General features: G+C 36.8%; 1 protein-coding gene across 8 annotated transcripts in view; it reads left to right on the forward strand.

Annotated features, from left to right (window-relative positions):
• fbxw7.L (F-box and WD repeat domain containing 7 L homeolog) overlaps positions 1-14,361 on the forward strand; it is a 139,953-nt gene extending 125,592 nt beyond the window's left edge. For 7 of the 8 annotated variants that reach the window (XM_018249543.2, XM_041582615.1, XM_041582612.1 and 4 more), the window contains 8 exons: positions 105-239; positions 3,782-3,905; positions 4,041-4,177; positions 4,773-4,886; positions 8,039-8,220; positions 9,419-9,644; positions 10,678-10,888; positions 12,479-14,361. In XM_018249543.2, the coding sequence (XP_018105032.1) occupies positions 105-239; positions 3,782-3,905; positions 4,041-4,177; positions 4,773-4,886; positions 8,039-8,220; positions 9,419-9,644; positions 10,678-10,888; positions 12,479-12,747 (1,398 nt within the window). In that variant the 3' untranslated portion in view covers positions 12,748-14,361. 8 annotated transcript variants of the gene reach the window in all.
• Positions 14,362-15,951: the final 1,590 nt, after the last annotated feature.

Below are 15,951 nucleotides of genomic sequence, written 5' to 3' on the forward strand. Positions count from 1 at the left end.
TGTGCCATGTGTGGGCTTCTGTAGATATGCTTATCAATTCAGGAATATAGAACACACTTTCAATATGCACTTTCTAATTGCTGGTTATCTGCTTTCCCCCACAGAGCTGGAGTGGACCAGAAAAGCTGCTGGCTTTAGATGAGCTTATCGACATTTGTGAGCCAACCCAAGTAAAGCATATGATGCAGGTCATCGAGCCCCAGTTTCAGCGGGACTTTATCTCCTTATTACCCAAAGAGGTGAGGCTTATCAGATGGTATACAGCTCAGAGAGTTGCTTCAACTAATCTGTCGCCTTTAACTGCTGCAATGCTAATTATGATGTTCAGCAAAGTCACTTAAATGGTGTTAATTGGTGTTAAAGAGGGATGCAGCCTGACGCGTTTCCATGGATTAATACAGTAATTTGAAGATTATTTTATACTTAGGATTTAAATGGCTTGGCAATTGGCATGTCCAGCTACACTCACCCTTGCTGCTTGATATATTTTCCCCATTCTTTTACACAGAGGCAGTGTAGTTTACCTAACCAAATTTATTGAAGCTGGAGTACATTTTTACCGTGAGAATTTCTGGTTTATTTAATAATCTTTTGTCATGCACAACAAATCAATCCACAGTAGATTTCAGAGTCCGTGTACAGAAGGTGGTGTCTCTTTTAGGTGCACCAGATCTGAAGGGTTACCTGCTAAAGAGTGGAAAAATATACACAGACTGTAGCTGCCACTGTTTGCATTATCTGAGCAAGGCACAGCTAATGGAAGCTTCTCAGAAGCTGTTACATGGGAGTTATGGCAGGGCAGGTAAGACACTGGGGTGTTTATACTTAGGGGAAGCTACAAAGTAAACAATGTTTCAGTCACTTACAAGGGAACTGCCAATGGCATCAACATACAAAGCAAAAATGCTGCCAATCCAATGATATCTAAAAGGGAATTATTATTATTGGTGTATTGCGTTTTGATGTTTTCTTCCAGATTCAGGGCTTGTTATAGGGGTCCCATGGCTATCGCTTTAGCTTGTGAAAGGTAAACAAAATCATTTGAATGAATTGAAAATGTTTTCTTAACACTGAGTAAATCCCTCCTGATTAGCAAACCTTTTCCAGACTAGGTGCCCTTTTCCAAAGAAAATTAAAGTAGCTTAACCATTTACCTGCAATTTAATTTATAGTTACTAGTTTGTTTTGTATAAAACATTCAGCTACTTTAGATTATTTGCGATGGTGACATACAAACAGTCTGAATTTGCCACCGCATTGTGCCAAAGATACATAAAAATCTGGCCCAACCAACAAGAGATAAGTGTTCATACTGTGCTATCACAGCTTTGCACAGATTTTAATTTAATTGTACTTTAAGTGAAGTTATCACTCCAGGGTCTAAAGCCCAAATATGGGATTACATTATCTGCTGACTCAGCTCCTATTTATTGCTCCATGTATGTGGCCTGTTTGTCTGTATATATGATCAGAGATCAGCCATCTTAAAAAAATCTGTTTGGCAAAGTTTGCTTCAGGTTTTTTTGTAGTCCTTTCCCTGCAGGGTTGCATACTGGCCCAGGGACTTAACAATCCAGTTGGTGGCTCAACCAGTAGGTTGTCAAACAAGTAAATCTTGTATGGGTAGCTCAGCTCTCCAGTGTTGTGGAAAATCTGATAATTATACTAAGGGAAAAAAATAATTTTGTTTAATCTCTGACACCTCAAACTAAGAATATTTTTGACTTACTAAACTAAAGATGGACTTTTAAAAAAGTCAGGCAGTTTAGCAATTTGATACCTTTATCACCAGAGGGGCATTTACCTATTATTACTTGGATTTACTTGAAAGGGTTAGCCTAGTGAGAAGAGAAGTCTACTTCTAAGGGAAGTTTGAGAAGTGGTTTAATTTAAGCCTTTGGAAGATCCTACCTACAGAGAGCTACAATTAGAAATAAGGCATTTCCTTCCTGTTTTAATGGGTTTCATTTAACCGAGCCAGCTGTTGGTTTCAGTCTGACAGTACACCATGCTAGAATACAGATTCACAAGTCTGTACAACATAGAAACACTTCCAACAGCCACCTCAAAACAGTAAGTTAGCCTCCAGGGGGAGGCCAAAGAAACCTGGTGGAAATTCAAAGGGCAAGAAAAGTATTTGCTTTTGTATTGTTTGAAGGAGACATTAATCCTAATCGTGTTTCCATTGCTATGCAAATCATTTTGTACTTATCTGTGACCTGTAAAAACTATTATAAATAAAAATAAATGATGCGTTGCCCAGCGGTATCCAAAAGGTAGATCGGGATCTACCATTAGACCTTTAGTTGGTGATCAGTAGATCTCAAGACACTGTCAACAAACAGCTTGACTAAATTACCCTTCTGTTTTATTATTTTAATTCAGATATTTATTCTGTTACGGTCACATAAGAAATTGTTTTTTAAATATAGTAATATAAATTCTCTATCAATATAATATTTAATGGGATACTGTCATGGGAAAACATGTTTTTTTCAAAACGCATCAGTTAATAGTGCTGCTCCAGCAGAATTCTGCACTAAAATGCATTTTTCAAAAGAGCAAACAGATATTTTTATATTCTATTTTGAAATCTGACATGGGGCTAGATATATTGTCAGTTTCCCATGTTTTCCCATGACCGTATCCCTTTAAGTAATTTTTCCATGGAACAGAATGCTGACAGTGATATTATGGATGTAGATAATAATGGGACAACATCATTAAAAGTGCATTAGAAAAGTATGGGTACTCCTGTGCTAACCAAAAGTATGGGCTATGTTGTATTTTGGGATGAATGCTTATTTGATGGCTTCAAACTTCTGGAACTATTGGATAGGAACTTTTACGGGCAGCGCTTTACCATTTCAAAGGGGGCTTTTGGGCTGTAAAAGGGGCATTTGATCTCAAGTTGTCTGAAAAAACATCATTTATTTACCCACAAAAAGTCCTTTCAATGTTAGTTTAAAAAATATCTGGAGTAAAGGTATGTGTGGGAACATGATCATAGCAAAATGGCATGAATCATTTAAATATGCTCTTGTATCTTGATTCAGGATGTGCATTTATTTACAAATGTCAGTTTGTTCTATTACTGTGCAATTGACTGAACCCCATTCAGGGCCAAGTTGTATCTTAGCTTACTTTTCTGTTTGTGAGCTGCTTCTCCTGCCTCTGTTAGATATGAAAGTAGACTGATTCCTCCATGCAGTTATTTGTTTGGGCTTTCTTTTAGCTCATTCTGTCTCATGTCTTCTCTGTGAGCTTTCCCATTTAGCACTCACCATTGATGCCTGCTCCCTGCTGCTCTCAATACATTGAGGCTCTCTCGGGCACCAGCAGGAAGCAGACAACTTTGAGAGAGAGAGTGTTCCAATAACAAGGAACGGAGGGTGAATAGAGAAATCCCTCTGCCCCAAACAAAGCAGCTGTGAATTGTGAAGATATTTAGGGCTACAGTTTTCTTGTTAATTCTAGATGTCAGTTGAATTAAAGGAATAATAATGTAGATTATTGTAGAACTCCTTCATCCCTCAATCATGGTGGTGCCTTGGGTATTAATTGTATACAGATAACCAAGAGGATCAGTTTTATCACTTGATTGTGGTGGCTCATAAATCACACATTTCTTTTTATTTTCAAGTGTTTCTTCTTAAACCTCCAGTGTAAAATTCAAGTGTCACTTTTCAATGATTTTGATTAATGTATACAGTTTATCGAAAGAACGGCCAATTTCAGCTTTATTTCATTATTCATACCTTTTTTTATTTCTCTTTTGCAGTTGGCGTTGTACGTACTTTCGTTTCTAGATCCCAAGGATCTTCTGCAGGCAGCACAGACCTGTAGATACTGGAGAATCCTGGCGGAAGACAACCTTCTCTGGAGAGAGAAATGCAGAGAAGATGGTGAGACTCTATAAACACTTGCCTCATGTGGCTCTCATTACTTCCACTTTGCCTATTAAAGTCTGAACTTAGTAATAATTCCCTAAGATTTGCTCTGACCTGTGTACATTAACAAGCATTATTCTTTGGTTGTAGGGATCGATGAGCCCTTACACATAAAGAGAAGGAAAGTTTTAAAGCCAGGCTTCACACATAGTCCATGGAAAAGCGCTTTCATTAGGCAGCACCGAATCGACACCAACTGGCGGCGAGGCGATTTAAAATCTCCAAAGGTACGGTTTACCTTTTTGCTATTTTATTTGAAAAATAGCACAAGGTCCTTGCCATGCATGTGTATTGTCCTTTTTGCACGTAAAGAAACACAGGTATGGGATCCGTTATCCGGAAACCCATTATCCAGCAAGTTCCGAATTACAAAATGCAGTCTCCTATAGACTCCATTATAATTTTATAAAAATGATTTTCTTTTTCTCTGTAATAAAAAAACAGTTTATTGTACTTGATCCAAACTATGATACAATTAATCTTTATAGGCAAAACCAGCCTATTGGGTTTATTTAATGTTCACATGATTTTCTAGTAGACTTAAGGTATGAAGATCCAAATTACCGAAAGATCCGTTATCTGGAAAACTCCAGGTTCCGAGCATTCTGAATAACATGTCCCATACCTATACAAAGGTAGGGTCAGAAGAATAGAACCAAACGCAAATTTGAGTTTCAGCTTTAATCATGGGACTTTCTCTCTACCCCAGATTAAATGCATATCTTGAATTTGCAAATGTATATAATTTCCTTTTATTCCCCAAAGGCTATAGGAACTATGATATCTGTTTAATCTGCCAACCGCTTTATTTTCTCATGCCAGGTGCTGAAAGGTCACGATGATCACGTCATAACCTGTTTGCAGTTTTGTGGTAACAGAATAGTTAGTGGTTCCGATGACAACACATTAAAAGTCTGGTCAGCAGTAACTGGAAAGGTAGGTTCATACTGCTGCATGATTTCAAGGCAAATAAATACTTTTATCCTGTGTACGTCGCTATTTGGATGATTATGATTTATCAAACAGCATTGTGCAATATGTTGTGCATCATAAATGGTTGATAATAGTAATAATAATAATAAAGCAAAAACACTTTATTGGCTATTTGCCCTAATTCCTGTTGCGGGAAGTGGTGATTTTCCCTATTTTATTAATCTGGGGTTGTTAGAATCCAATTTTCCTCAACTTTTTGTTGGTTTCCTTCTGCAAATTTGCAAATTCACAGGTCAGACTGCTTTTGAAAGCTAGTGTTAGAAGTGACAGACATAACTGCAACTCATGGATTGCATAATAATTTAGCAATTAAAGATAATTAACAATCTTAAATTACTTAATCTTTTATCCGGTGCAGATGTACTTTTCTGTTTACAGCTCCGGGCCATGCATACAGCAGACGAGTTCTGTAGGCTGATATTATATGCCTAGGTAGTTGACGAAGAACAGTATATCAATCGACATTCCTCAGCAAAGGCATTTCCCATAAAGGAGAAATCACACTTGTAATTAGGGATCCACCGAATCCAGGATTCGGGTTTATGCAAATTAGGATTTGGTTCGGTGGTTTGGCCGAATCCAAAATAGTGGATTTGGTGCATCCCTACTTGTAATGGTTTCATATAAAGAGAATACTGAAGCTTGAATGCCACCCTACAAAGGTTTCATTGTTCCAACCCTATAATCATTACTTTTCTAAGGCAACTAATGCTTGTAACAATCATTTATGGAAACTGATCATGTTGGTTGTCCTAGTTGTTTTTTAACAGCATGACCACAAGTTTTGGAAATGTATAACTTGCCTTAACTTTAGTGGTTTTCCAATAACACTTGATTGTTGCTGAATTCTTATAATTTGAAATTCAAATGTTTGCCACCTTTGCTGTCCTCTTAAGCCCAGTGGTGTTGGTCAATCACGGAATAATGATGACACACATGGGAAGTATAGATATGGGAACCATTTGCAGATCTGGTTTATAAGCTCTTATTAATGATTTAATGAGTCTTTTCTTTTTTTCTGCTTGGCCTCCTTTGTTTTATAGAGTGGTGAATAGTGTTAGATAATGACAACAGTCTACTTCAGATTGTCTCACATAGCTTTGCCCAAGGCAAAGTTTTAAAAACGGGTTTTGACTAGTAAGAAGACCAGGAGGCATTTGCTTGTTTCCCTACATATTTATCTGATCTCTACAACATATACACTTCTGTGGAAGAATAGCTTTCATCTAGGCACCAGTGCCCGTTTAAATACACTTTTGATAAATCATCTATGAGGCTTGCAGTAATAAAAGAGTCTTTGTGAGTCATTAATTAAAGTTATAAATAATCTGGTGCACTAGTAAGTCGCTGGGCAACAGGCTTTAGAGCTCAGCTCTGATACGTAAGTACATACAAAGTACAGGAAATGTTCAAGGCCAAGTGCAGCATTCATTAAAACCTTAGTCCATTTCTACTACACAACAGTCTCTTGAGGTGCTTGATAAATACTTGTGAAATGAAAATCAGAAACATTATTGCCTATTTTTGCGTAAATCATCAGCCCGTATTCTGATCTTCCACTGCTCCACAGAATACATTACATTCAGTGCATGCTCAATGGATCTAGTGAACTGTGAGATGGCTTTTTTTGTAGCTGTGTATTTGATTGGCAGTAGCCACAGATAAGCAACATGTTGGCTTTGGGTGTCATGTCAGCCTTGACAAAGAATCTCTGGGAACAGAAATTTCAGAAAGAATACGAAAGGTCTAAAGATCTGCACACAGCATAAAGACACTGTTTATATTTTTGGTGTAAAAAAATATAGTTTTGAAGTAAACCAAATCCTTATTTTGCATCAAACAATTATTAGTTCTGACACTTTTCCACTAGTCCTGGCCAGACGTTAAACCAAGAATAGACAGCCTACAGATTTGCAGAGGCTGAACTACAGACATGTTTAGAATAACCACTTCACAGCTTAATTTTGTTATACAAGTATGGGATCTGTTATCCAGAAACCCATTATCCAGAAAGCTCCGAATTATGGAAAGGCTGTCTCCCATAGACTCCATTTTATCCAAACAATCCAGATTTTTAGAAATGATTACTTTTTTTTTCCTCTTTAATAATAAAATCGTACCTTGTACTTGATCAAAACTAAGATATAATTAATCCTTATTGGGAACCAGCCTATTGGATTTATTTCATGTTTACATGATTTTCTAGTAGACATGAAGATCCAAATTTGAATAAAATCCATTATCTGGAGAGCCCCAGATACCAAGCATTCTGGATAACGGATCACATACCTGTAATGAATGGGAACCAAATTAGTGTGGGACTCTGCTTTATGTCCCAATAACTGAGTTAGAATTCGTTGAAGTGCTTCTTTTAATTACAACTCTCTATTATATACAGGGATGGGACCTGTTATACAAAATACTCAGGGCCTAGGTTGTTCCGGATAAGGGAATGTTGATCTCCATAATTAAAGTCTACTAGAAATAACCCCAATAGGCTGGTTTTGCTTCCAATTAGCAAAACTGTACTGTTTTATTATTACAGAGAAAAAGGAAATATGTTTCAAAATTTTGAGTTGTTTGATTAAAATGGAGTTTGTCCTTCCCGTAAATAGGATCTTTCTGGATAACGGGTTTCCAGATAACAGCATATATGTATATTATATTGTATATTTATATTTAAGGGAAATATGAATATATTAAGGGGATTAAATGGGTCATCCAGTTTCATGTGGGCCCCAATTAAGTCCCGACCCTCAGGCTAAGATGCCTTGTCTAACTGGTAAGGTGACATTACAGTTTCTGGCTGTCATTCACTGGTCACATTTCTTGCTGGAGTGGGGACAGTGACCTTCATTTGTTTCTGCAGCAGCAGTAATATAGGAGCACGTCCTTTCTCTGCCCACCCCCAGGCACATTACAGATAAAATAAGAGGTAGTCTGGGCATCTTAATACTGATTAAACACTGCTATTTGTGCCAGTGAACACTGTATATACAAATGTAACATGTTAACCCTTTGAGTCTTTTAGAGTCTATTCTAATTGCAATAAGAGCACAAGTCACAACTAAGCAGCACAATTACCTATTTTGCAGTGTCTAAGAACACTTGTCGGCCATACGGGTGGTGTCTGGTCATCGCAAATGAGAGACAACATCATTATTAGCGGTTCTACAGATCGGACACTGAAAGTATGGAATGCTGAGACCGGGGAATGTATACACACTCTATATGGCCATACCTCCACTGTGCGATGTATGCATCTCCATGAGAAAAGGTCAGTACGTATATTCTTATATACAATTTGGCAGGGAAATTTAAAAAATAAACTTCACTGATTACATGTGTCAGTTCCTCATGCTTAGCCACACATGGGCCAAATCTGAGGATATCAGGCAGATCATGCTATATGACTATATGACATGGAAAAACAACTCCACAGCAGCCTTTTTAAACTCAAAATGAGGTTTTGTTTGGCGTTTTCCCCCAAAGTCTGGTGAAATACAATCATTTAGGGTCCAAATGACCCCCAATGAACTAAGTCGTAAAGCTGATTAGAACTGCAGTATAACATGCTAAACGTTATACTGCAAAAAAGATGAATTCTTCTTTTAAAGGAAAACTATACCCCCAAAATGAATATTTAAGCCACATATAGTTTATATCTAATTCAGTGGCATATTAAAGAATCTTTTCAAACTGGAATATATATTTAAGTAAATATTGTCCTTTTACATCTCTTGCCTTGAGCCACCATTTTGTGATGGTCTGTGTGCTGCCTCAGAGATCACCTGACCAGAAATACTACAGCTCTAACTGTAACAGAAGAAGTGTGGAAGCAAAAGACACAACTCTGTCTTTTAATTGGCTCATGTGACCTAACATGTATGGTTGGTTTGTTTGTGTGCACAGTGAATTATACAATCCCAGGGGGCGGCCCTTATTTTTTAAAATGGCAATTTTCTATTTATGATTACCCAATGGCACATACTATTAAAAGAAGGATATTATTATGAAAATGCTTCATTTACATGCAGCAGGGTTTTACATATGAGCTGTTTTATGCAATATCTTTTTATAGAGACCTACATTGTTCGATGGGTATAGTTTTCTTTTAATTATTACAGAACTTTTATGGCTGATTTTCCCAGGGAAATGTCATGTGGCAACAGTCAGGGCACAAAAAGCAAAGAATGTATTCTGTATGCATGTGCACATTCCAGCAGGTTAATAAGTATAAACTGTGTGTTTATAAGGCAGATTTATTGCACGCATTATACACTGGTGCCACGTTATATATATATATATATATATATATATATATATATATATATATATATATATATATATATATATATATATATATATATATATATATATATATATATATATATATATATATATATATATATATAATGCACTTTATCCCATGGCTGTTTTTTCTTACATATCTGTTCTTCTATGTCATCCTACAGGGTTGTGAGTGGATCACGAGATGCCACTCTTCGAGTGTGGGATATTGAGACTGGCCAGTGCTTGCATGTTCTTATGGGGCATGTTGCAGCAGTCCGATGTGTTCAGTATGACGGGCGAAGGGTTGTCAGCGGAGCTTACGACTTCATGGTGAAAGTTTGGGATCCCGAGACAGAGACCTGTTTACACACACTTCAAGGCCACACTAACAGAGTCTATTCCTTACAGGTATAAACAGTTAGGGGTGGATGATGCTTCATTCTCTGTGCTCTATATGAACTTTATATGCTCAGACATTGATTGTAAATATATTCGCTATGTCCCCTCCACCCATCTTACCACGGATACTGGACATAACTAATATATTTTGAAAGGAATTTTGCTACCTTCTCGTTCAAGGAGCAATGATTATGATTCATGCTTTTTCTTACCGTTGTACCTTTTATAAATCCAATTAATTAACTCTCTCTATTGTAAAATGCTACTTAAGAAGACCAGGGCAGATTCTCCCAACATGAATGTAGGTCATTCCATAATAATTTCTATTTACTTTGCTTCGGGCTGTTTGTTATATGCAGCCTCGCTCCTTGCTCTTTTTTTTTTTTTTTCCCCTGTCAGCAGAAATGCCCCCCGGTTATGAACAGCTTCTTACTGTTTAGCAATTGGTTGTGCTTTTGTAGGCCACTAATTAGCCACTCACTTATGTCCTGCTAATGCAGAATGGTTCCTTCTAATTTTATTTGATCTCACAAAAAGGAAACCCAGACTATCATCAGTTTTTCTATGTCATAAATCACATTGCTTTGATTGATTAGTTTTCTAACTAGGAAATCGTTAAAAGACAGCAGCAGCTCATCCAACGCATAAGGCCAATTCTGAATCTGCTTTGTTGGGTACACCAATATTTATGACAACAATTAGAGGATTTCTTAACTATAGGTTTTATTGTATTAGCTGGTATCCAGAGTAACAAAGGGCTACCAAGGATATTCAGTTATAGTTCAAGATACAGTATCAGTACATTGCTGTGTGTGTGATCATGTGAAGGTCAGTCATGCTTATGGGAAGCTTCTTAAAATGAATAGATTATTTGATATCAATTAATCAAATGTATATGGGCAGCATAGTTTTTTTTTGTGTTTGGGGGGGGAGCTTCTATTCTAAAACTGTATTCGCACACCATAAAGAAGATCTACAGGTATGCTGCAAGTATGTGTAAACGTCATTTTAACTGACTTTTTTTTTTCCCTCCCCACTTCAGTTTGACGGCATTCACGTTGTAAGTGGTTCCCTGGATACCTCAATAAGGGTTTGGGATGTGGAGACTGGGAACTGTATCCACACGTTAACCGGACATCAGTCCTTAACTAGCGGAATGGAGCTGAAGGATAACATTCTAGTTTCGGGAAATGCAGATTCTACTGTTAAAATATGGGACATTAAAACAGGACAGTGTTTACAGACATTGCAAGGTGAGAGTCCAGTTTCATCTGTTTAAGCATTGCCTGATGTAAAGCCAGTAACTTATTAACACTCATTAATTGCGCTTGTGTTTAATAAACAATTCTACTCAAACTATAATTAAAACACATGCAAGTTGTAGTGGATGTTTAATCTTTTTTTTCTATTTATTTATTCATTTATTTATTTATTTTAAGAATAGAATTCCCCCCTTCCCCAATAAAATTTTTGAGATATTTACTGGTGAAACAATGTGTTCCCTTAGCCTAACGTTCCCTGCTGCACACAATTCTGTCATACTGTTAAGCATTCCAAATTACTCCAAATCCAAATGTTCCAACACAGACGTAAAACCAGAAGAAAAAAAAAGATTAAGGAAAGTGGCATCCACTATAGTTTGGTTCATTTTTGTAGCAATTATAGTTTTCTTTTAATTTAGTACTGGTACTTTTTGTTCTTGGCACCTATAAGAATGTTTATTATGGAATTTGTTTATATTTTAGTTATAGCGGGAGGGGGTCTTATTTTATTTTATGTGAAATGGTGTCATTGATTATTTGTAAAGAAAGAATTAAAATCACATGACAGCAGAAATGATTGCAAAAATATTTTTTGGAGAATGCCATTCTACCACACAGACTCCCATTGTCCTGTCTTCCTATTTGTCTATTTTTAGATAAGACTGTTTGCCATTTTGCCTTACTTGATTTATCTGACTCGACACATTCAGCTGCCTCGCAGCCCAATTAAGTAGTCGCTCTTTTAAAATGCTAATAAGCCATGGATAAACACAAGGAATGGTTGTTTGACCATTGAATTTTTATGGTCTGCTAGTCTGCCATCATTACAGTCATTTTATGCCACAGAAAGATGTGTCAATTCATTGTCTTGAAATGAAGGGGCTTTTAACATATTTAATGCCTCAGATATTAGAAAAAGTACAAGTAATTTACTTAATTAAATGCTTTCAATCATGAACTGGCCTTGGGGTTTTTTTTATATGTCATTGGACCATTGTTAAACTGTGTATACACTGAAGGGAAAATGTCTACATTTAGGCACATTTATCAAGGGTCGAATTCATGTGAGGTTTTTTTTAACTCCCTCGAAATTCAACCTGCCGAAATGTATTAATAAAATCGAATTATTAAAACTCGGACGAATTTAAACGACCCGAAAACTCAAATCGAATTCCATTTGAATGTCAGGAAGGCTGCAAACATCTCCAAAATGAACCCTTGACCTCTCACATTGACTTAACAGTAATTCGTAAGGTTTTAGGTGGAGCATAGTCGAACAGAGTATGATAAATCTCGAAAATCGAATTCGAATTTAAAAAATAAAAAAAAAACTCGAATCGAGTCTGGATAATTCTATAGTCAAATTTGACAGTTTTGACCATAAAAAAAACTCGACCCTTAATAAATTTGCCCCTTGGTTAAAAAAAAAAAAAAACATATATATACACATAAATACTGTGTGTGTGTGTGTACACACACAAGTTTTTCTTTCTCCACATGGATAATTGTGTATTGCTGGCTGTTTTTTTTTATGTTTCACTAGAAAACCTAATAATTAAATTTTGTCTAATATCTCTGTAGGTCCCAACAAACATCAAAGCGCTGTGACCTGTTTACAGTTCAACAAGAATTTTGTAATAACCAGCTCTGACGATGGGACTGTAAAATTGTGGGACTTGAAAACTGGTGAATTTATTCGGAATCTGGTCACGTTAGAAAGTGGGGGAAGCGGAGGTGTTGTATGGAGAATCCGAGCCTCCAACACAAAACTTGTCTGTGCAGTCGGAAGCAGAAATGGGACAGAGGAAACAAAATTGCTGGTGTTGGACTTTGACGTGGACATGAAGTGAAGGCCTAGGAGACAAAATTGTCCATATTTTTAGACTGCTTGTCCCTCCTTTTTTCTGCCACCCTTTTCCTTCCAGTCCTTCCCCTCCAAAAACATCAGTTGGCCTTGGTGAAACAGGATTGGGGCTTGGGGCAACAGATCACAAAGACCTACGGATCATGGATGTGAAGGCATGCTATCTTGTCACGAAAAAAAAAAAGACTTCCTTGCGGGGTTCCTTTTTCTTTTGCAAAAAGGAGGAAGTAATTTAATACCAGGTGAAATAATTTTTTGATTTCTCTCAAACTGATCTCAAGACGGCACCAGCACTGTTTCGGTGGATGCCAGAAAATCTTATCTAATGTCACAAAGCTACATTTATTCACAAAACTCAAACAAATGCTGGTTGACTTTAAGAATGAAAAAAACAAGAGCATTTGAAACAAAAGTCATTTTCTGGTTTTAGAAATGCTGAAAAAAAAAATAACTGTGAATCGTTTTTGTACAGTTTTATCAATTTTTGCCGACTTTTGCCAATGTCAATCAATCACAGTATTAGCCTCTGTTATTTTACTGTTGCTTCCATCTACACTCTTCAATGCAAGTCTAGTCCTTATGTTCTCAGATGGATCGAGATCTTGATGCTGGTGCTAGCAGTAGGTCTTTACTATTGGGATTGTTGTCCCACAGCTGTACTGTATTCCCAGTGGCCAAACATATTTATGCTGCTAACTGAAAGGAGAGAAAAAAAAAAGCAAACTTTTTTTTTTAATTTTATTATTATTATTTTACTGCTGTGACGTTTTAGTCCCAGACTGAATTCCAAATTTGTTCTAGTTTGGATATGGAAATAGATTTTTTTGCCACTGAAATTTGAACCCTCTGTGCCTCTAAGAGGCCGTTACTGGGACAATTTCAGACAATTAAGAGTGAAGTTTGCCTGCAAAAAAAAATAAATAAATAACTTTTGAGAGTGTGCAAAGCTTTTTTTTTTTCCTTTTTTTTTTTGAGCAAAGTAAAAAAAAACATTCCTTAGAACAAAGCTATTCTAGCTTGTTCTGTTGGGATATTTTTATTATTAGATTTTTTTTTTTTGAGGGCTGTGGTGAATGTAATTTACGTAACACAACTGACAAGATTTTTGAAAAGTACAAAACATGAGATACCTGAAAATAAAGTCGCTGGATAGCCTTGATAAATGACAGTATTTGGGTGGAAAAACAACTGTTACAGTTTTATAATGGCGATGCACAAGCCAAAAGGCTTTTGCTGCGCAAGCTTCACGTACAAATAAACAATACCATACAATTGTCAAATAATTTGCCTCATGTTCCAAGAGTCACAACTCATGCTGAACTGTGAAAGTGGTTTAACACTGTATCTAGGCAATCTTTATTTTTTTTTATTTTTTTCTTTTCTTTCCTTTTTTTTTTTTCTCTTCCTCCTCATCCTGTATTTTTATTATTTATAGTCTGGTTTTAAAACAATCAGATTCCATTTGGTTCATTTACAGTTCTGTAACAACCTGACATAATGGAGGAAAACAATGTTTAAAGGGATTGTGTCTATGGTTTGATTCACTTAGAAATTTTATTTTCTTATAACTTAAGTGCAATAAAATGTGTTTTTTCATGTTCATGAGCGTTTGTGTTTTAATGGTGCCATTCTGTTCAGACATATATATTTCTGTAATGTTCTTATATATGCCAGATACTGCATTTGCCTTATGATGTAAAGTCCTTAAAAAGGTAGTTCTATTACATTGCCTATTTAGTTATTAAATATAAGCTCTAGTTATTAAATATTGCTCTTTAATTTAAGAGCATTTTGTAATATGTGTACATATGTATAATATATGTGTGTGTAAATAAAGTATCCCCTATTGTATGATATATACAAATATTATAGGTCACCAAGGACTTTCATTCGCCTTGTGCTTTTATAAAGGTCATGGAACAGGTCAGGGTGACTTCTAGTATCCTCATATTTACAACAGGCAGGAGCGGAACTAGGGGTAGGCAGAGTAGGCACGTGCCTAGGGCGCAAAGCTTGGGGGGTGCCAGTCACGTACCTTCCACTACTGCCTACCCCAGTCCGGGCATCTGAATCCGGCTTTGCTGATGCCAGTGAATGACGCATGCGCACACTCATTTAGTGGCTCGCGGCGGAGGGGCGATGTGGCTGGCTGGGTTGCCTGGGGCGCTCAGCTGGCCTGGCCCTGACAACAGGATACATTATTATGATTGTAAAGTTTCGGTGAGTCATGTGGCATCACTAAGCACTAATTATAAGGGAAAAACATCACTAAGCAGTGTTTATAATGATATAATACACAAGAGCCATGAATAATTTGTAAACGATATCCTTATAAACGGTGAATTCTGATGTAATCAGTTATAAATGGTGAGTTCTGATGTCATTTCTGCCACATGACTCACTGAAACTTGTGTATTATAATAAAGTACCCCCTGTTGCAAAATATGAGGATATTATAAGTTACAGAGGAGTTCCATGGCCTCGTATTTTTATAGGGTCATCAAACTCCTTGGTAACTTGTAATATACTTATAATTTACAAGAGGGGGTACTTTATTTGCTATATAATTCACAAGAGCCATGAATATCTTGTAAATCCGTGATCCCCAACCAGTAGCTTGTGAGCAACATGTTGCTCTCCAACCCCTTGGATGTTGCTTCCAGTGGCCTCAAAGCAGGAGCTTATTTTTGAATTCCAGGCTTGGAGGCAAGTCTTGGCTGCATAAAAACCAGGTGTACTGCCAAACAGAGCCTCAATGTAGGCTGGCAATCCACATAGGGGCTACTAAATGGGCAATCACAGCCCTTATTTGGCACTCCAGGAACATTTTTCATGCTAGTGTTGCTCCCCAACTCCTTTTAATTCTGAATTTTGCTCACAGGTTCTAAAGGTTGGGGATCCCTGTTGTAAATGATATCCTTATTAATGCTTAGTGATGTCATCGGTTATAATCTGAGGTTAGTGATGTAATTTCTGTCACATGACTCACTGAAACTTGTGTCTGTAGATTGGCAGCACAGAGCAGAATGCAGGTTCAAAAGCAGGAGGAATCCAATGCCCTTAATGGCAGCAGCACAAAGATAGTTTGGGGTTTTGCCTGATCCAGTAAGAATAAGAATCACTAGAAAGCACCATTGCACCATTTCCTTCAGTGATGCGGATTTGGAAACTCAAACTGTTAAGCCAAAGT

The sequence above is a fragment of the Xenopus laevis genome, chromosome 1L, assembly GCF_017654675.1.
Source record: "Xenopus laevis strain J_2021 chromosome 1L, Xenopus_laevis_v10.1, whole genome shotgun sequence".
NCBI classification, from domain to species: domain Eukaryota; kingdom Metazoa; phylum Chordata; class Amphibia; order Anura; family Pipidae; genus Xenopus; species Xenopus laevis.